General features: G+C 37.9%; 1 protein-coding gene across 1 annotated transcript in view; it reads left to right on the plus strand.

Annotated features, from left to right (window-relative positions):
- Positions 1-22,750, plus strand: part of LOC124795095 (ADAM 17-like protease) — a 124,013-nt gene extending 101,263 nt beyond the window's left edge. Inside the window, exons 9-13 of the mRNA XM_047258928.1 lie at positions 5,229-5,464; positions 17,325-17,533; positions 18,447-18,685; positions 19,465-19,580; positions 22,324-22,750. Of these exons, the coding sequence (XP_047114884.1) occupies positions 5,229-5,464; positions 17,325-17,533; positions 18,447-18,685; positions 19,465-19,580; positions 22,324-22,641 (1,118 nt within the window). The 3' untranslated portion in view covers positions 22,642-22,750. The remainder of the gene's footprint in view (positions 1-5,228; positions 5,465-17,324; positions 17,534-18,446; positions 18,686-19,464; positions 19,581-22,323) is intronic.
- The last annotated feature ends 230 nt before the right edge of the window (positions 22,751-22,980 follow it).

A 22,980-nucleotide genomic window follows, 5' to 3' on the forward strand; every position in this document is an offset into this window, starting at 1 on the left:
CATACATCTTGCTCACCAGATGGTAGAATTTTGTCAGGACTGGCTCTCCCAAGGCTGTCAGTAGTTCTAATGGAATGTTGTCTACTCTGGGGGCCTTGTTTCGACTCAGGTCTTTCAGTGCTCTATCAAACTCTTCACGCAGTATCATATCTCCCATTTCATCTTCATCTACATCGTCTTTCATTTCCGTAATATTGTCCTTAAGTACATCGCCCTTGTATACACCCTCTATATACTCCTTCCACCTTTCTGCTTTCCCTTCTTTGCTTATAACTGGGTTTCCATCAAAGCTCTTGATATTCATGCAAGTGGTTCTCTTTTCTCCAAAGGTCTCTTTAATTTTCCTATAGGCAGTATCTGTCTTACCCCTAGTGAGATAAGTCTCTACATCCTTACATTTGTCCTCTAGCCATCCCTGCTTAGCAGTTTTGCACTTCCTGTCGATATCATTTTTGAGACGTTTGTATTCCTTTTTGCCTGCTTCATTTACTGCATTTTTATATTTTCTCCTTTCATCAATTAACTTCAATATTTCTTCTGTTACCCAAGGGTTTCTACTAGCCCTCATCTTTTTACCTATTTGATCCTCTGCTGCCTTCACTATTTCATCCCTCAAAGCTACCCATTCTTCTTCTACTGTATTTCTTTCCCCCACTCCTGTCAATTTTTCCCTTATGCTCTCCCTGAAACTTTGTACAAACTCTGGTTCTTTCAGTTTATCCAGGTCCCATCTCCTTAAATTCTCACCTTTTTGCAGTTTCTTCAGTTTCAATCTACAGTTCACAACCAATAGATTGTGGTCAGAGTCCACATCTGCCCCTGGAAATGTCTTACAATAGGTCTTTCAGTGCTCTGTCAAACTCTTCACGCATTATCATATCTCCCTTTTCATCTTCATCTACATCGTCTTCCATTTCCATAATATTGTCCTCAAGTACATCGCCCTTGTATAGACCCTCTATATACTCCATCCACCTTTCTGCTTTCCCTTCTTTGCTTAGAACTGGGTTTCCATCTGAGCTCTTGATATTCATACAAGTGGTTCTCTTTTCTCCAAAGGTCTCTTTAATTTTCCTGTGGGCAGTATCTATCTTACCCCTAGACCTACGACAATAACATCCCTGTAAAGGACTGGCCTGCACAGAGTCCTGACCTGAATCCTATAGAACACCTTTGGGATGTTTTGGAATGCCGACTTCATGCCACACCTCACCAACCGACATCGACACCTGTCCTCAGTGCATCACTCCATGAAGAATGGGCTCCCATTCCCCAAGAAACCTTCCAGCACCTGATTGTTCAGTATGTCTGCGAGAGTGGAAGCTGTCATCAAGGCTAAGAGTGGGCCAACACCTTATTGAATTCCAGCATTACCGATGGAGGGTGCCACGAACTTGTAAGTCACTTTCAGCCAGGTGCGCAGATACTTTTGATCATGTAGTGTATCTGCTTTACCATGTAACAGTTTGAATACTTCCTTCCAGATACTCAGAGCAAGGTCGCTTAGTTCTTACTGATCACCTGACATCTCTTGTTGGTGTCATTTCATTTTTTGTTTTATCTTCTTCATTCTTCAAATTTGTATATTCCTTTTATTATGCCACTTTTATTTTCTGTTGTTCATATGGTTGTTGTTTTACCTATGCCATTCCTTTTTCTTTGGTACTCCATACTGTTGTTTCATCGGCACGCCAGTTTTTAAGTCTCCTTCGCGTGTCTTCGACCTGACTCCCCTCCTTGCAGATTTTGGTTTCTCGGATTTTCAAATCTTGCTTATTGCTGGTACAATTTTGTATTTTTGTACTGTATATCCACTGACATATTGCCTTACCTATAGTTGCTAGTTAATTCTTTAATTTTCTCATTTACCTTTACAATCATTTATTTGTTCCAGTGTGAATGAAAATCTGGTTGAAAAATGCAGGTATTCTTCTTCTGTTTCCTATATATAATGAGTTAACACAATCAGTGAATGAATAGAAAATTTAAGTGGTGAATTAAGTATCTGTAACAGTGAGCTACACACAAATGAGAGTAAAGATATCTAAGTATAGCACGTAAGTAAGTGAAGTTTCTGTTTCAGTAAGTCAAAAGATTGAACATGACTAATAACTTCACTTTTAAAGATTCCAGTGAAGCACTGTTTACCCAAACAATAAATTACTTTTTGAGTTCAGTGTCCTACTAATATGAAATAGCTAGTTGTCCATTGTTCAGTCATCATTTGAAATCAGGATACTTTTTTTCTATACCCATTTTTGATTAAGAGTTATGTCAATACCAAGGGCTCAAAAAACACATTTTCTGAGGAATGTTTAATTTTTACACTTGACACTTCCTCTGTATTCTCTGCAATTTTTAATGTTGAACTCTGATGAGAACAGGTTCAAAAAATAATTGATCGAAGCAGTACAATAAACATCCACACCCCGTTTTGCCTAGATCTTAAAAATTTGTTCATAAATTAAGGAAATTATCTGCTTCCCATAGCGTCTTTGCTTGACCAACACCAAAAGTGTTATCTTGGAATACAAATTGTCTTTGCACTGACCAGAAAGTGCAAACTACATTGTACTGTTTATGGTTTTGAGTATTGATATATCTTCTTTTCTGCTGTGACTGTTCTTATCAGTTTTAATGTGCATAGTGCATGACAGATATGCTAAGCAATATCTTCAAAAACTGCAAGTCCTACAGTAACATACACATCAACCGTAATTCACTGAATTTTGACTGCCAGCATACTTGTTAACATAACTTGTCAGCTTATGCATTTCAAATCGGTAGCGGTCTAACTATTCATACCTGACATTAAAAAACAGCTGATTAGTTCAGGATACAGACCAGTAAACTTAGAACTATTGTCTTCCTTGATTTACTGTCTTCACCACCACCACCACCACCACCACCACCACCACCACCACCACTACCTTATGAGTATTCTACTGCTGGTGCTTCTTCTCGCTTCCTGTATTCCACTTCCTCCAATGATGCCGCTCTCTTTCTTGTAATCCTCTGGCATCCATTGCATCCTGGACCTTGCAACTCCAACTTGTCATAGGCTGTTTACGATTTCTTCTATCCACCAGGCTCCACTGCCATACTTTATTTGGCCATCAGCTTTAATCCACCCTTTCTAGGTGCCCATACAGTTTTAAACATTTCATCCCTATGGTGTTGATTATTGATTAATCGATACCCATAGGCTCTCTTATGTTGGTATTTGGTACATAGGCCAGCTTGGAGATGCCACAACTTCACCTCCTAAAGTCCATCTCTAGTGCAAGCTACTTGTTTCTCTGATACTTGTTCATTACTCATGTTTCTGCTCTTTACATAGTGACATTATCAACAGCTGAATGATATATCACTTGTTTGGTCCATTTTGTTATTCCATAGGACAGAGTTCAGTTGTAATTGCCGTGCCCTATTTTACTATTTATGTCATCTTCACTTTTTCCATTTGATGATATCATAATCCCCAGAACTTAAAATACTTACATCCCCTGTTCTTACTGGCTCCAACCTTCAAATGCTCTATGTTGTTGTCAGATATTCTATTTTTGTTAAGGTAATTGTGAGGCATCATATTTCATATTCTTCTTTTTACTTCTGAAACATGTACTCACCACCATCCTGGTCTCCTGCTACAGTGACCTTAAAAATCAGTGAAGAGAAGTGTGTACAAGATTTCATCCCCCAGAGGGACTCCCATGGCTCCACACTTGCTCCTCCATCACAGATGTGTGTAAGCTGAAAAAATTTGAGCTGTTTCAGTGTGGCAAATTTGAGACAAGAAGGAATCACAAGTGTTTTGAGCATTGCATGTGAGTTCTACATGTGTTCATCAAAAAACCTTCCCTCAAGGATACATGAAAGTAATTTCAGGTTTTCCTGCAGCGAGAGCTTCATAGTTAAAGGCAGAGAAGTAGCAGATACTTCATATCCTGTTACAAACATGCTCCATCTCATACAACGTGGGATACAACAAATGAACAGATTTTCTGGGGCAGCCAAGGAAAGCAGCATCATAAATGCTGTACTGCAGAGACACTTACACAAGGAACGTGACAGTGAAACTGTGATTTATCAGTGTGGTTTAGTGGTTTGCACCTTGATGAAGAGAGACCATATTTCCCTTTATGGTGCTTCCTCTGCCTTTAGTGTTGACATTTGGAAAAAGCTAGATATACAAATGGTGTCCCAATGTTGTCACTCATGTTGCAGTTTGGCTAATCTAGTTGATGCACATGTCGAAAGGGGGTGGGAGGAAAGCTACAAAATTTTATACATGAAGCATTAAAGTGGTTAGAGTGGACGCTTTGAGGTGTGTGCATTGATAGAAATATTCAAACGTTCTGTGGACTTGCATTGTGTCAGATACATTCAATCCTTGAGGGTGGTGACTCCCAATCGGTCAAGTCTGTTGTGGAAGTAAACCCTTCACATACTCTGTTGCAAAACTAGGATGTGTAGGGTGTGCTCAGAGTGTGTTCAGGGTCATCTGAAACAACTTCTCATCCTCTTGCATTGACAACATCCATAAGGTGATGTATTTGACAAAGTTCTGACTGAACTTCATGGAACAAGGCTGGATTGAACAATTTTTCTTTTAGCATTGTCTTAAGGTAAAAAGTGTAGAACGGGAAAGAAGTTAACAGAGGAATCTGAATATTTCCCCTTGCATGTTCATATTAAACAATGCTGTATAAAAAAATTATATTAGACTGTTAGTTAAATGTCAATCTACAACAGAACTCCAGTTGCATGTATGATTTGAGTTCCTAACATCTTATCAGTTTCTGCATGGCAGTAGTATACAATGAACACAATCATAAAATAAAGACTTGACATAATGTGAACACTTTCTGTGTGTTGAACATGCTTAATGGCTTTCAGCCATTAAAGTGAATAGTAGGTAATATGATGTACACATCATTTTCCTGCACATATTCTATGAGTGTATGAGTTTCTTTTCTTTAGTTAATATATAAAGAAGGAATGCTTTCTTGTCAATGAATTGAGACTTGAGTACTTGTATGCTTTCACCTAAAAGGATAAAATTATATCCAAAATGTTGGAAAAGACATATTTTTCAACTTGACATGTCTTCTCTATGGTAAATAGCAATCTGTCCTTTCCTATATTGTTGATATTTGTTCCTGGAGTTTCCTCTGTGTAATTATAGGTATCAGTACTATAAAGTGTGCTCTACTATTTTGTTACAGAATATTTCAAGAATGGTTACACACTCTATCTGAATTCAGGTTTGAGTTCAAGTCGTAACCATTATGGTCAAAGAGTCATTACAAGAGAAGCAGATCTCGTTACTGCTCATGAATTTGGACATAACTGGGGCTCAGAACATGATCCTGACATACCAGAATGCAGTCCCAGTGCAAGTCAAGGTGGATCATATCTGATGTATACATACAGTGTCAGTGGATATGATGTCAATAACAAGGTGAGTTTGACTAAAGATGAATGCAGCATATAGCTGTGACATTTAAAAAATGGAAAACATTTTCAGAGTATAACATTCGGTATCTATAGCCCAATTTCTAGAAGATTCACCAGATCCACTAATAATGTGTTTTCAGTCTTCTGTAGAATAGAGGTTTCTCTAATTCCTGATGTTCAGTAGACACAAATAATAATGTAGATCAATGATCCATTACATTGTGTTATAAAAATACATCCAACTAAGCATATTTTACTGATATGACAGTTCACTGAGAAATTCTTATGGTTCTCTACGCCAACTCTGTTAGCAGGTGAAACTAAAGAAAACTAAGCAGAACATTTTAGGCATAAAGAATTATCTTTCAGATAGTATTCAAGCAGGTATGCTCTTTTGTTTGGTAGTAAATTAGGTATGCTCTTTTGTTTGGTAGTAAATTGAGTTGTACATTTACAAATGCTTTTCACAAAAAAAGATAAATTCTACAATAAGCTGAGTAACATTTCATCCTGGTGTATCAACAAATTTTAAGTATGTTCATCTTCTGCTAAAAGTAACAAATAGAAAGCAATGGTATAACATGCCAAGTCCTTAACATTTGCCTCAAAAATCTAGATTTGCATGAGCCACACTGACAATTTTTACTTCTGCTAGTAGCTCTCTCCTACCTTTTGAATTTCACAAAAGTGTCCTGCATGCGGGACTTGTACTCCTGAAAGGAAAGAAAGAAAAAAAAAGGATATGGTGAAGAAATAGCATATTCACAGTGATTGTGAACTCTCACCCCCATACAAGGAGATAGAAATTCTAATGGAATAAAGATAATCCTTGCAACTAATGACAGAGGTGTAGCAAATTAGTATTGATGTATTTTCAGCTGGGTCCAGTCAACAAGCCTCAAAATGAGTATAAATGGAACATATATACTGCTCATTGTCAAAGCTATTTTTATCAAGCTTTAAATGAAGTCAGTCATAAAATACATATCAGTAAATGTAAATTGAAACATTAAAAACACTTGTATATGCACATAGTCCCAACTACACTACTTATGGCAGAGGTTGAGTTCAGAGTGAGGCTGCTGTTTACAGTTAACACCACAACTGGTGTCAATGTACGTTACACCAATCTACAGCATCCTCCGTACATGTATGATGCATTGACAGTTTATATTAACTTTATTTTACCTTCGCAATTCATATGTGTTATCATTTTATTTATTATTGTACTTTTAAAAAACTTTTGTACGTCAGGCAAGTTAGGAAATTGTAACTAAAAGCAGTGACTAATGTTTTACAGTTTTACATGGTGATAACTGTGTGAAGTAGCCAGTGGCTTCAGTTACTAATGCACATTTTACAGCTGAACATCATTTAAAAAAACAAAACATCTTTTTTAGATATTTAAATCAGTAAAATTTTAACACTGTGCTACATACTAAGTGCAGTTAAAGGAATTGGAACAGACAAGACTGCTGCCACAAATCACCATACTATCAGTAATATGTTGATAGACCAGAAACACATCTGCTTTAGCAGTCCTCTCTTATGAGTTTCATATACAAATCCATTGCAATTTACTCAGTTTGGTGTTAAAACTAATGAACCATTTTCTACATCATGTAATTATGTGAGAAATACTTTACATTTGCCTCTGTAAACTTGGTACTCATATGCAATGTAGGAGGGCTGTATTCATAACGAGGTGATTATCGTTAGATCAGTGTGTCTGTTGGGATCAGTGCATAGGAGCTGAATCTCAATGATTTTCAAACTGTTCCCAAAACTGGGAGCTTCACGTGGCTACGTGCTCATTAAGCAGTGTCAAAGATGAGGCTTCACAGCAGAAGATTTCAAACTCCTTCAACAGATCCACACTGTCTTCTCTTTTGTTTCCAAATGGAATCAGACATACTTTCCATTGTTTTTTAGACTTGTCACATATTTCAACACAGCATGTACTCTGTGTACAGTAAGATAATTTGTTTTGAACAACACAATCCTCCTCTGAAAAGTATCTACATGGAGTTATCCTGCTTTACCTGGCTTAAAACATACATTTGGCTTGAAGAAGCATGTGACATGGTATTTCATTACTAATTACTTTTGCAGTGTCTGGTCTATTCCTCTTCCATGAACTTCATTATGTTTCCTATGAGACAAGTGGTTTGAAAGCCTGCTGAGTCCTCGTTTCGACGACTTCTATCAGTCACTCTTCCATATCTATATGATACTGTTTTCATTCTGTGGGTCCTATTTCCTGCTACCACTTACCGGACGTCTTTACCCGTGTACCTCCTCAAACTTTAGATTATCTTTCTGTAACTGTCCAGTTAACTGTTTATGTATCATAACTCTCTCTAATTGGCTACTTCCCTTCCCCTCCACAAAGACTCCTCAGTGCCACAGAAGAATTTTTCCCAGTTCACCTTCTTTTGTTGATACGTTCTTCTCAATAAGACCATGTGTCGTAAGAGCTCCACATAATCCCAGAACTGACTACCATTTATCGGTTCAAACACTTCATGTTCATGTTTGTTTCCAAACTCTGTGGCAATGTGGGTCAAATAATGAAAATAAATTTTCTGTATCAAGAATTTGAAAATCACTTAAAATATATGACAGAACAGGGAAAATGTTTTATGGGAATTGTACAAAAATTTAGTTCTAAGGACATGTGTATTGCAAATTATACATGTTAAAACCTGTGACTTTTGCAATAGGTATGCATTCTTCCTGTGCCCATCACACACTTTGTCAATGGCCATGCACACATTTAACGTACAATCTTAGTCATCTTCCTATCACAGCCACTGTTTGAACCTTTTGAGTATCTAAACACCGCTAAAGTTTGAGTTGTCTTCTATATTTTTTGTTTCTCCCTCTATATAATTTTTTAAAATGCAAATCAAGAAGGTAGTAACATGGGAATGCTAAGACTAAATTGTCTTAAATAATTCACTTAATACTTATGGAAAATTACTTTCAGTGCCCATATGAAAACACTCCAATAATTCAGCTAGAGAACAGGTGAACAGTCTGATGTGAAATAGGGAATGAACAGTTTTCCTTGAAGAAAAACCATGAACAGTTTTCCTAGAAGAAAAGTGATTGAAGTGGTTGAAGGTAACAAAGCACAATTCATATTCCAAGGAAAAGAATATTCAGGAGTTGCTACAACAACATATTTGCTGTATTATTTGCATATGAAATGAATTGCAAAAAACAAAACAGTGATACCCCCCCCCCCCACACACACACACACAGGCAATGCTATGCCTACTGTTACCCATAGGACACTGAAGACAAATACAGATCAGAAAGCAATTAAATTGAGAATGATGACTGAAGAAAAAACTGCATCATTCTGTGAACTCCAAAGTCCCACCACCACCATTTTGAATATGAGACAAACATAGAAGGAACAAAGATAAACAATACCAGGGTGTTCACAACTTAAACATAAAGCTTCCCCTTTTCCTTTGTGGAGATTTCTACTCCCTGGTACAGCTTGCTTCAAGGCAAGACAGCTCAGCTGGAAATAGTTGACAATACAGCCCAGTTACCACGTCACTTCTTGGCGTGGTCTGTCAGACAGAACAATGCCTGAAAGCAAGTTGGAAAAATGATTACTTAGCAAGGCAGACTTACTACCTTTCAGTCAACTTACTCTATTCAGTCCTCGAAACAGAATCCAAGAATAGGTATATCATACTGAAAGTTCCATCTACCATGCTGCTGAAGCACGCATCTGACATGGCCACAGCTCATGTCCTGATGGCACACTTTCCCCTCTGCCTTGTCAACAAAGCCATACCAGCTACAGAGGGCTTAGGATCGACAGCAGTGGCATGCAGATATACACTGACGAGTCAAAACATAATGATGACCGCTTAATAGCTTGTTAATCCATCTTTGGAATAAAATGCATCACTGATTCTGTGTATCAGGGATCTGACAGTTTGTTGGTAGGTTTGTGGAGGTAACTGGTGTTAGATGTCTAAGCACAGGTCCTGTAATTCACATAAATAATGCGCTACTGCTTTGTGTACATGGTGATGGCACCCAATAGCGTCCCAGATCAGTTTCATAGGATTTACATTAGGCAAATTTGGTCACTGAGACATCAGCATGGGTTCACTATAAAGTTCCTCAAACCACTGTATTGCAGTTTCGGCCTCAAAACATGGTCAATCATACTGCTGAAAGATGAGATCGCCATCGGGGAAGACATCAAGCACAAAGTAATGCAGGTGGTTCGCAGCTGTCAGCATGTCTTCGATTGCTACCACAGATTCCACGAAAGTGCAGGAGAATGTCTCCCATAGCGTAATACTGCTCTCACCATCCTGTTGTGCTGCATGTTTCTAGCTGCTGTTCATCTCAATGATGGCATTTGTGAGGACAATCATCGACCTAATGTAGCAAACATGTGATTCACCAGAAGAGCCACCACGTTTCCAATAATTGATGATCGAATCCCGATGAATCCACGCCCACTGCAATTGTAATTGACAATGTTGCTGGGTCAGCATGTGAACACAGGGATGGTCTGCTGCGGAGCTCCATGTTCAACAGATGTCACATATCACTATCTATTCTACTTTACAGGGAAGAAACCCTTCCAAACCCAATGTTCTGTGAAGAGTCATGGACATCCAACAATTAGTGCCTAGTAGTAGTTTCACTGTCCTTCTACCTCTTTCCGTAGATGCTCATGACAATATCATGTGAACATTTGACCAGTTTTGTCATTCTGAGATACTCGTTCACAGGCTCAGCATAATAATAATCTGCCCTTTGTCAGAGTCACTTATCTCAACAGGTTTTTTCATTTGCAGCCCACGTCTTTGCCAGGGTGATCCCATGTCTGTGTCTGCTCTTCTTGTATACTTTTGTTACTGTGTCACATGCCCGCAACACCACCAGGCAGCATCCAACATCATGGTGGACAGTGGTCATAATGTTTTGGATTATCAGTGTATAAGATGGCACCCAAAGGAAGACATTCAGTCTGAGGATAGTAGCAAGACATTTCGCCAAAATATCTGGGAGATTCCACCCTGCTGAAAACCCAAGAGCAGTACGAGACCATGATAAACTGGGATAGCCTAAGATCACACATCAATCCAACAGTCTACATGCCACATTCATAGGCAGCATTTTACCTCCAGTTAGAATTCAGGGACATGCCAACAGTTCTTTGGCTGTTCAAGGCAGCAGCAAATAGTTGCTTCTGCTGCACATTTAGGAGATCTCTCAGCCCTTGGTAACTGACATTGCTACTGGTGTCTATTAACAAGCTTTTCCATCCAGATAAATGATATGTTTCTAGTAGTGAGGCTAAACTTTCACTGAAGTATTAAAGGGAAGTGATCTCCCAAACACCATCCATTGCTCCATAAGAGCTACAGTAGTATGATAGACCATAAAGAGAATTTCAGAAAGAGTTGCAAGGTCACCAGTTACTGCTGTATTGCAGATTGGAAGTTTTGTAATCAATTTGAGAGATAGCTCTGGTATTAACAATAGATCTTCAGTTCCATGACCAGAGCCACAAGTAAACAGCTGAACTGGATTCCAAGAGAAAACAAGTCGTTAGTGATGATCTGATAAGTGGCATGGTAATATGGTACAAACAGTATTCATGTTAAACACAGCACTGGTTGCGAGCTGAAGAACTGGCTCCTGCGCAGACCAGTGCCACAGCTGTTTCATGTGGTGCGAGGAGAGTGGCACTTACTGCAGTATTTGGAATGATACACAGGCGGCGCCCTCAGTGGCATACAGATAGTAGCAAACTTAATATTACTGTCTGATAGGCATATCAAAATAACATATTTAGTTGTTGATAATTCCATAACTTTTCACTATGAAGTGTATGAACACTATGTTCATAGCTTAGACTTATCAGAATATATACCCATATGATGAGATGACGAAGAAATTGATGAAATGTATGATGAGATAAAAGAAATTATTCAGGTAGTGAAGGGAGACGAAAATTTAATAGTCATGGGTGACTGGAATTCGAGAGTAGGAAAAGGGAGAGAAGGAAACATAATAGGTGAATATGGATCGGGGCTAAGAAATGAAAGACTAAGCCGCCTGGTAGAATTTTGCGCAGAGCATAACTTAATCATAGCTAACACTTGGCTTAAGAATCGTGAAAGGAGGTTGTATACATGGAAGAACCCTGGAGATACTAAAAGGTATCAGATAGATTATATAATGGTAAGACAGAGATTTAGGAACCAGGTTTTAAATTGTAAGACATTTCCAGGGGCAGATGTGGACTCTGACCACAATCTATTGGTTATGAACTGTAGATTAAAACTGAAGAAACTGCAAAAAGGTGGGAATTTAAGGAGATGGGACCTGGATAAACTGAAAGAACCAGAGTTTGTACAAAGTTTCAGGGAGAGCATAAGGGAACAATTGACAGGAGTGGGGGAAAGAAATACAGTAGAAGAAGAATGGGTAGCTTTGAGGGATGAAATAGTGAAGGCAGCAGAGGATCAAATAGGTAAAAAGATGAGGGCTAGTAGAAACCCTTGGGTAACAGAAGAAATATTGAAGTTAATTGATGAAAGGAGATAATATAAAAATGCAGTAAATGAAGCTGGCAAAAAGGAATACAAACGTCTCGAAAATGATATCGACAGGAAGTGCAAAACTGCTAAGCAGGGATGGCTAGAGGATAAATGTAAGGATGTAGAGGCTTATCTCACTAGGGGTAAGATAGATACTGCCTATAGGAAAATTAAAGAGACCTTTGGAGAAAAGAGAACCACTTGCATGAATATCAAGAGCTTTGATGGAAACCCAGTTATAAGCAAAGAAGGGAAAGCAGAAAGGTGGAAGGAGTATATAGAGGGTGTATACAAGGGCGATGTACTTAAGGACAATATTATGGAAATGAAAGACGATGTAGATGAAGATGAAATGGGAGATATGATACTGCGTGAAGAGTTTGATAGAGCACTGAAAGACCTGAGTCGAAACAAGGCCCCCGGAGTAGACAACATTCCATTAGAACTACTGACAGCCTTGGGAGAGCCAGTCCTGACAAAATTCTACCATCTGGTGAGCAAGATTTATGAGACAGGCGAAATACCCTCAGACTTCAAGAAGAATATAATAATTCCAATCCCAAAGAAAGCAGGTGTTGACAGATGTGAAAATTACCGAACTATCTGTTTAATAAGTCACGGCTGCAAAATACTAACACGAATTCTTTACAGACAAATGGAAAAACTAGTAGAAGCCGACCTCGGGGGAAGATCAAATTGGATTCCGTAGAAATGTTGGAACACGTGAGGCAATACTGACCCTAGAAGAAAGATTAAGGAAAGGCAAACCTATGTTTCTAGCATTTGTAGACTTAGAGAAAGCTTTCAACAATGTTGATTGGAATACTCTCTTTCAGATTCTGAAGGTGGCAGGGTTAAAATACAGGGAGCGATAGGCTATTTACAATTTTCACAGAAAGCAGATGGCAGTTATGAGAGTCGAGGGGCATGAAAGGGATGCAGTGGTTGGGAAGGGAGTGAGACAGGGTTGTAGCCTCTCCCTGACGTTATTCAATCTGTATATTGAGCAAGCAGTAAAGGAAACAAAAGAAAAATTTGGAGTAGCTATTAAAATCCACGGAGAAGAAATAAAAACTTTGAGATTCACCGATGACATTGTAATTCTGTCAGAGACAGTATAGGACTTGGAAGAGCAGTTGAACGGAATGGACAGTGTCTTGAAAGGAGGGTATAAGATGAACATCAACAAAAGCAAAGCGAGGAATGTAGTCGAATTAAGTCGGGTGATGCTGAGGGAATTAGATTACCAAATGAGACACTTAAAGTAGTAAAGGAGTTTTGTTATTTGGGAAGCAAAATAACTGATGATGGTTGAAGTAGAGAGGATATAAAATGTAGACTGGCAATGACAAGGAAAGCGTTTCTGAAGAAGAAAAATTTGTTAACCTCGAGTATAGATTTAAATTTCGGGAAGTCGTTTCTGAAAGTATTTGTATGGAGGGTAGCCAAGTATGGAAGTGAAATGTGGACAATAAATAGTTTAGACAAGAAGAGAATTGAAGCTTTCGAAATTTGGTGCTACAGAAGAATGCTGAAGATTAAATGGGTAGATCACATAACTAATGAGGAGGTACTGAATAGAATTGGGGAGAAGAGGAGCTTGTGGCGCAACTTGACTAGAAGAAGGGATCGGTTGGTAGGACATGTTCTGAGACATCGAGGGATCACAATTTAGTATTGGAGGGCAGCGTGAAGGGCAAAAGTCATAGAGGGAGAGCAAGAGATGAATACACTAAGCAGATTCAGAAGGATGTAGGCTGCGGTACGTACTGGGAGATGAAGAAGTTTGCACAGGATAAAGTAGCATGGAGAGCTGCATCAAACCAGTCTCATTTTTGAGAGTTTGTATTCCTTTTTGCCTGCTTCATTTACTGCATTTTTATATTTTCTCCTTTCATCAATCAAATTCAATATTTCTTCTGTTACCCAAGGAGTTCTACTAGCCCTTGTCTTTTTACCTACTTTATCTTCTGCTGCCTTCACTACTTCATCCCTCAAAGTTACCCATTCTTCTTCTACTGTATTTCTTTCCCCCATTCCTGCCATTTGTTCCCTTACGCTCTCCCTGCAACTCTCTACAACCTCTGGTTCTTTCAGTTTATCCAGGTCCCATCTCCTTAAATTTCCACCTTTTTGCAGTTTCTTCAGTTTCAATATACAGTTCATAACCAATAGATTGTGGTCAGAGTCCACATCTGCCCCTGGAAATGTCTTACAATTTAAAACCTGGTTCCTAAATCTCTGTCTTACCATTATATAATCTATCTGATACCTTTTAGTATCTCCAGGGTTCTTCCATGTATACAACCTCCTTTCACGATTCTTGAACCAAGTGTTAGCTATGATTAAGTCATGCTCTGTGCAAAATTCTATCAGACGGCTTCCTCTTTCATTTCTTAGCCCCAATCCATATTCACCTACTACGTTTCCTTCTCTCCCTTTTCCTACTACCGAATTCCAGTCACCCATGACTATTAAATTTTCATCTCCCTTCACTATCTGAATAATTTCTTTGATTTTATCATACAGTTCTTCAATTTCTTTGTCATCTGCAGAGCTAGTTGGCATATAAACTTGTACTACTGTAGTAGGCGTGGGCTTCGTGTCTATCTTGGCCACAATAATGCGTTCACTATGCTGTTTGTAGTAGCTTACCCACACTCCTATTTTCCTATTCATTATTAAAGCTACTACTGCATTACCCCTATTTGATTTTGTATTTATGATCCTGTATTTGCCTGACCAAAAGTCTTGTTCCTCCTGCCACCGAACTTCACTAATTCCCACTATATCTAACTTTAACCTATCCATTTCCCTTTTTAAATTTTCTAACCTACCTGCCCGATTAAGGGATCTGACATTCCACGCTCTGATCCATAGAATGCCAGTTTTCTTTCTCCTGATAACGACGTCCTCTTGAGTAGTCCCTGCCCAGAGATCCGAATGGGGGACTATTTTACCTCCGGAATATTTTACCCAAGAGGATGCCATCATCATTTATCCATACAGTAAAGCTGCATGCCCTCGGGAAAAATTACGGCTGTAGTTTCCCCTTGCTTTCAGCCGTTTGCAGTACCAGCACAGCAAGGCAGTGTACAGTTATCAGATCTATAAGTAATAAAATGTTGGCCATCTTTAATTAAAGTATGACTTACCTTTTGTGTAAAATTGCCTACTCTGGATCTGAGGCTAGAATATGTCCATGGTAATGCATATCTGTCATGAGAGGTGACCAAAAGGTGTCTGAAATGAGCTTTTGTTTCGACAGCTGAGGTGGCACCCATGGGACATTATATTATATTACTTGGGAAGAGTTGCTAATCAGAGTAATTAGCATCTGGTATGTGATCACCAGTGAAACACATCAAACTCACTCATATAGGTGGCTATGCCAACATGGCTTTTTCGTCAGAAAGAAAACAATATTTCAGTGCAGAGCCCTACTGCCCCACACCATTCTCACCTTTGGCCCTGCCATGGCCTGAACCCCAGGCAAGAAGAAATTGATGTAGACAATTTGCCCAGTTTTTGGTAAGCTCCAGAACTGATGGACAGTATTTTTTAACAACAAAGCCATTGCTTTTCATCAAAAATATTGATGATAATTTTGAATAAGTTGCTGCAATAGGGAAAATGTGTGATGGAAGTATTTTACTAAAAACTTTTGAGTGCTAAGCAGCAACATGCACTTCAGATCTATGACAGGCTTGAAGAGATTAAGTCACAGTCACTCCTCATAACATATTCAACAGGATTCAGGGTCTCATCTTCCAAAGGGGCTTAACATTACAAACAGACTAAGAACTGCATACTAATCTAGAGAACCAAGAGTGCTCTTCTGAAATATAATGCAACCTGACATCTCTCAATGAATGTGACTACACAAGTTTTCCAAAATTTCATTTGTGTGTGAAAATTTACATACAAAGTGATGGTGAACTGGTAGATGCTTGAAGATAGACACAGTCTATCCCATGAAAGCCTACTTACAGAGTTTCAAGAACCAGTTTTAAGTGAAGAATCTAGGTATATGCTGCAACACCCTACATATTGTTGCTGTAGGCTGTATAAAGATGAGATTAGACTCATTACAGTGTGCCTAGAGGTGTTTAAACATTCATTCTTCCTGCACTCAGTTCATGAATGGAATGGGAAAAATCCCTAACAACTGGTACAAAGGGAAGTACCACCTGCAATACACTTCAGTGGTTTGCAGAGCACAGATGTAGACATAGATGATGAAAAAGATCTAAAAAATATTGTGTGTATTTACAACTCGTGAAAAAAACCATCAGAGATATCCTATATAGTGGAAAACATGGCATGTTTCCAAGCCATAAAACATATGGAAGCAAGTCAGCCTATACAGTTCCATCATTAAAACTAATGCAGTTTCAAAATGAGGCCCACTGAAAGTGATATATAAGTGTTGAAACAAGTTTGTTTGAGAAAAAAAAGCAACAACATTTTCCGCCACAGAACATGGAGTTTTAAAACATTACAACATCAGGTTTAAACTGAGTGTAGTCTTGTATGGAACCCCAACATGGATGATAAACAGTTTTGACAACAAGAGTATAGAATGTTTCGTAATGTGTGGCTGCAAAAGAATGCTGAAGATTAGATAGGTAGATCATGTAAGTAACAAAGTGATACAGAATCAAACTGGCAAAAAAGAAATTTATGGCACAAATTGACTAAAAAGGGGGGGGGGGGGGGGAAATCAGTTGAGAGGAAACATCCTGAGGCACTAAGGTGTTATGAATTTGGTAACGGAAGGAAGTGTAGTCAGTAAATACTGTGGAGGTAGTCCAAGGTGTGGGTACAGTAAGTAAATGAGGCTGAATCTAGGTTGCACATATTATGCAGAGATGAAGAGGCTTGCCAAAATAGATTAGCATGACAAGCTGTATCAAACCATTCGTAAGAATGAAAGCCACGAGGACAATAACAACAAAAGTGGTAAAACATAGGGGAGCTATACATCTTAGGGTACTTTACACTGTATTATAAAAATATACCATTTGAAAGCAAATCTGAATCTGTGAAAGATAAATGTTTTGTTTTGTGATGCATATTTTTGGAATAGAAAAAGAGTCTGACTTGTTTGCACATTTTGTTAATGAAGTTTTACTTACTTTTTGTTTTGTTGCTCTACTTGTGTGCAGATTTTTATGGACTCTTAATCCTTCATGTGAAGAAATATTGGCAATGAATTCATGTATTAAGAAGGATATAGTTTCATTTCTGCCTTCATATTTACTTTTGTAGAGATTTTCACCCTGCAGTCTACGTTCCATTCGTAAAGTCCTCCAAGCTAAATCTGGCCGTTGTTTCTCTGAGCCAGAGGAATCATTTTGCGGAAATTTAAGAGTGGAAGGAGATGAAGAATGTGATGCTGGTCTCCTGGGCACAGAAGATAATGATGCCTGTTGTGATAAAAATTGCAAGCTCCGTCGTAATCAGGGAGCAGTTTGCAGGTTGGTGTTATACAAACAAATATTTCTAACCCCAGCTTCATTGGCCTTGTTAACAGGCAGCTGAAACATGCATTTGTATTACAACACATGAAACACTATGCAACAAATCACAGAGGAACAGTGCTACAGAAAAGAAACACCACAAAAAAGCATGAAATAGTATGAATTCCTTACAGTTCTCTCTCCATCTAATTCTCTGCATATTTCAATTCATAAATTATCTTACGTTGAACGCTTTTTCGTTTTCCATGTTTCTTTTGTGGTGGAAGGAACTGGTCCCAAAACTGTATTTCTTCATTGTATTACAGAAAACAATTCACCCTGCAGTTAGCATATGTCTTTATTTTCATACTGATTTTATATCATTATAAGTACACACTCTGTGCAAACAATTCATTTGAATTTACATCACTTGTACAGCCTGAAATGAAAGAAATGAATTGCGTGCATTGAGAATGAGGTTATAATGCATTGAAGCCGAAGTATGAATAAATATAATTTGGCAACTTTAGGGTGAAGATTTTTATCTTTATACATTCATTTATTTTCTTACCAATAACATTTTGCTACACTAGCTGTCAATGGATGGATAAAAATATCACTTTATTTTGCTTTCATGTTTACAGTTTCAGCTGTGAAGCCATTCACAAATGGTTGCATAGTATAACATATCAAAATGTATTTTTTTAAATTGTGGTCAAAGACTATGAATAAATAGTCTGAAAATGGATGCTCTTGGATAAGAGAGTGACTGCACAGCCATAACTATGCAGTAATGTAAGCAAAACAAGCAGATATTTTTACACATTCAGTGACAGCCAGTGTAGTAGAACATTATTATTTAGGCAATTTGTGGTGGCCGGAGACCCTGTTGCAACTAAAACATTCATTTGTTGTTTACTTGTATGCTCAGTGACAAGAATTCGCCTTGCTGCCAAAACTGCCAGTACATGCCTGTCGCAGTCAAGTGTCGTGATGCACAGTACGCCACATGTGAGCAAGAGTCCCGCTGCACAGGAACATCATCTGAATGTCCTCGTAGTCCTCCTATGGAGGATGGTACTGGTTGCCTCGAAAGGGGCCAGTGTCGTCGTGGAAAGTGTGTTCCATACTGTGAAACTCAGGGCCTCCAAAGCTGTATGTGTGACACAAGTGAGTCACTATTCATACTCATTATATTCACAGGCATTCTGCAGTATTGATTCACTGCCATCTTGAAGTATTCCCACATTACTTATTAAGCACAACTCTCTCTCTCTCTCTCTCTCTCTCTCTCTCTCTCTCTCTCTCTCTATCTATCTATCTATCTTTCATGCTGTGTAGTAGTGTTACACAGGGTGTATCACAATTAACAAAAACTGAGACAGGTGAGAGTATACAATAACTACTAACATTATATTAAACATTGGTCAGTACACAAGTTATTTGTGATGTGTGATTACTAGACACAGGAAAAAAAATGTTTTATTTTATGACCAAATTTGGTGCTATTTTTTGCCACATTTTGTGGTGTTCTGTGCCACATTCAGCTTTATTTTTTCCTAAGTTTAGCATTATTTTTTGCCAAATGTAATGTTAATTTTTGCCAAATTTAGTGTTATTTTTTGCCAAATGTGGTGTTATTTCTTGCCAAATGTGGTGTTATTTTTTGCCGAATGTGGTGTTATTTTTTTTCAAATGTGGTGTTATTTTTTTTCAAATGTGGTGTTATTTCTTGCCAAATATAGTGTTATCTTGTGCCAAATTCGGTATTGCCAAATTCAGTGTTATTTGTTTGCCATTTTTGCTTCTATTATTTTATTTTTCAGTTGTGTCAATTTTCACTACTAATAATGATGCACCTGTGTATAGAGTACTTGGGAACCTAAAATATTGTGTCATCTCATCGTCATCTCTCTAGAGTATAAAACCGCAAAACCTCTTTCTTTCAGTTGGAGATGCCTGTAAACGATGCTGTCGTATGAATCTCAATGACACTTGTTTTCCTGTGGATCCAATGGATATTCTTCCAGATGGAACACCTTGTATTCAGGGATTCTGCAACAAGGTGCGATATGATTTTCATTAAATAACATTGCTTATTCACAAACCAGAATTAAAATTTTATTGCTGAATGTGCTGAAGTGAAAGGAACTAAAACAAGTAGAAAGACTGACATGTTTGGTAAACCAGATAAAGAGGCAATAGTGTCATAGCTCTGGACCAGAACTTGTAGAGGAACTGTGGCTCAAGTTTAAAAGAACAACGTTGACACTAAACACGTGATCAATATATATCTAGTAGGACAGTTCATTCTAGGGATGAATAATACAGGTATTAGTGTCATTGTCATTGAAAAACAGCTGAAATTCCTGAAACTGTCTATGGCCCCATAGACCCTTGCCAGATGGTATACAGAGTTAGTGCCTTTATTAAATAAAATATACTGTAGAACCTGTGACACTGTGCCCCGTGGTTGGAAGAAAATGTAGGACAAACCCTTCTGCAGTAAGTGTTGCAAAAGTGATCTACAGAACTTCTGTCCAATAGCATTGTAAATTTTAGAACATCAGAAGGTATCTGTAACAGAATGACTCTTTCAAGCTGACCATCATAACTTCTGAAACCAGCATTCATGGGAAACCTAACTTGTGTTTTTCTCATGTGACATCCTGAAAGCCATGGATCAAGGAAATTATATGGATACATAATGTTTTGCAGATGATCGCTTTATCTGTAATAAAGCACAATTTGAAAAAAAAACTCTGCATGAATAAGGTTGATAAATTGCTCAGACGATCATAAATGTACAATTGTACTCTTCACGAAATCCAAAAAAATAGTACTTTGCGGCTGTGACATCTGTGGATCACAATTGGTAGCAGTCAAGACAAATGAATGTCTGGGAGTGATAATTTTTGGTGTGAAAATAACGATCATACAGGCACAGTCAGAGTAGGTAAAGCAGATGGCAGACTTTGGTTGGTAACATACTGGCAAATGTAATCTGTCTACAAAGCAAGTTGCTTACAGAACACTTGGACAATGCATCCAGGAAGATTGCTTAAATGAATGTTATCCATATATATAAAGGATTAACAGGAGATATTGAACTGGTATGTAAATTTACAGCAAAATGGTAACATTTTTGTTTGATTAATGGGGAAGCATCATTGAAATACCACTAGGCTTGAAATGGCAGGCACCTGAAAATAGATGACAACTATTATATTTTAACTAAACTTCAGTCTTGATCACAACACATGTCTCAATAACATAGTTCCGCCTACCATCCTCCAAGAAAGCCATGGGTCTGAAGATAGTTATATAAATATAACCAAAACCGGTCACCTATGTTATTGAGACCTAAGTGTTGTGATCAAGACTGAACTTCAGTTAAAATATAATACTTTATTGATCACTGTTCCAAAAATGTTTACAAAAATGGTATAAGATGACTACTACTTCGTGAAAGCCTACTTACAAAGTTTGTAGTACCAGAATTAAGTTAGGAATATAGAATACGCTACTATGGCTATGTATTGCTCCCATAAGAGTCACGAAGATAGTCTTCGACTAACTACATTGTGCACAAAGGCATTTAAGCCGTAATTCTTCCTGTACTCCATACACACATGGAATGGAAAAAAATTCTAAGATGTGGTAAAATAGGAAGTAGCATCTGCCATGCACTTCGCGTGGTTTTGCAGGGCATGCATATAGATGTTGAAATATCTTTTTTGAACATTTTCTTTGTGTATGTTTTTGTAAACTGGGTCCCTGAGAGTATAAGATTCAAAGTTTCCCATCTGACAGTTTGAAGGACAGTATTTTGTAGGCAGAAGATACACTTATTGTTAACACAGTCCTTCAGTTTAATGTCTTCCGTTCAACAAATTTTCAGTGAGTAGATTTCATCCCTGGTTTTGGAGGGTCAGCAAAGTATTCTTTTATGGCTCCATAATCTTTTCACTGGACTCAAAATGTTTCCAGTCAAAAATTTATTCATATATGAAAACCAGTGAAAATCATAGGATGCCAAATTTGGTTGATATTCTAAAAGTAAATACCCAAAACTTTGGAGCTTCCTACTGTCAAAACGTTTTTGTGGACAGATACAGTGTCCTGGAGAAATATGAGTTTCTCTTTCATACAAACTACTCATAGAGCAGACACTCTCCCCCTCTACCCCCAATACCTCTTGCTTCCACCCAACTCTCCCCCCCTCCCCCCAATACCTCTTGCTTCCACCCACTTCTTTGATTCATGTTTCATTTTTGATATTGATTGTTTGGTATTTTCACAGTAGCAAATCTTTACGCAAATTCACTTGATTTGTGCTCCTGAAATGTATTCAATCCAATGCCATATTGTGAACTTCTGTGATGGCCTCTTTTTTTATTGAAATTTTGAGATATCCTTCACATGAATTTTAATCCTTTGCCAATTGTGGATTAATTTCCATTGGTGATTTGCTATTCATAACAAAGAAAGGTGTTTATGTCAGTAAGGTATTTCAAGCTATCCATTTGAACAAAACAGACAAAACATGACTATTTTAATAAGTTCTGTTCTGTAGGTCAAGTAGATAATTAACTCATATTATTTCCCAGCATATCCTAACATAACAAATGCTAACCCTGTACCAGGCAAAACTCAATACTAACCCTCTGTCAGGCAAAAATTCCACATCAGGCAAAAATTCCACATTGCCCATCTATTTAGTAACTTGCATTTTACTCATTTAATACTGATGCAGTGTTGTGTGTTGCACTTTACGCTGAGAAAATTTTTTTTTTTTTTTCTTTCAGGGTTTGTGTGAGAAGACCATTCAGGATGTTGTAGAAAGATTCTGGGATATAATAGAGGACATCAATATAAATAAAGTTTTATTATTCTTGCGTGATAACATAGTTGGCACGGTCATCTTAATAACTGCACTTATATGGGTTCCTGCAAGTTGTGTTGTGAGCTATGTAGATCGTCGTCGTAGGATCAGGGATGACGAACGTTTTGAATGGAGACGCAGTAGTGAATTTTTTAGAGATGACAGTTATCGTGTTATTCATATGAGAATCACAAAGCAGAAGAATGGACCACAGCATCATATTCCCACATCACTTCAATAAGCTAAAGATAAGATGTGTGAAAATGTGGTGGTTCTTCCCTATTGTTGCATTTTGGATTTGTACTGAAGTAATGTAGACACATTTTTGTAAGCCTCAAGTTCATAAATATATTTATTGAGAACAAACAGCGACATTCTTTTCTAATACCAAGTGAGATGATGGAGTGGTTAAGGCACAGGATTCATTAGAGGTAAGTAGGTATAACTCCAACAAGGTAAGTCCCTGCTCTTTCCTCTCCATTTGAGCTGTTGCCTCATCTTTAGCGGATACACAGTTTTGTATTTTTCTTTTATAAATGCTGTCCTGCTGCTAATAACCTAGATGTTGATAATGCATCAG

The sequence above is a fragment of the Schistocerca piceifrons genome, chromosome 4 (assembly GCF_021461385.2).
Source record: "Schistocerca piceifrons isolate TAMUIC-IGC-003096 chromosome 4, iqSchPice1.1, whole genome shotgun sequence".
Taxonomy (NCBI): Eukaryota; Metazoa; Arthropoda; class Insecta; order Orthoptera; family Acrididae; genus Schistocerca; species Schistocerca piceifrons.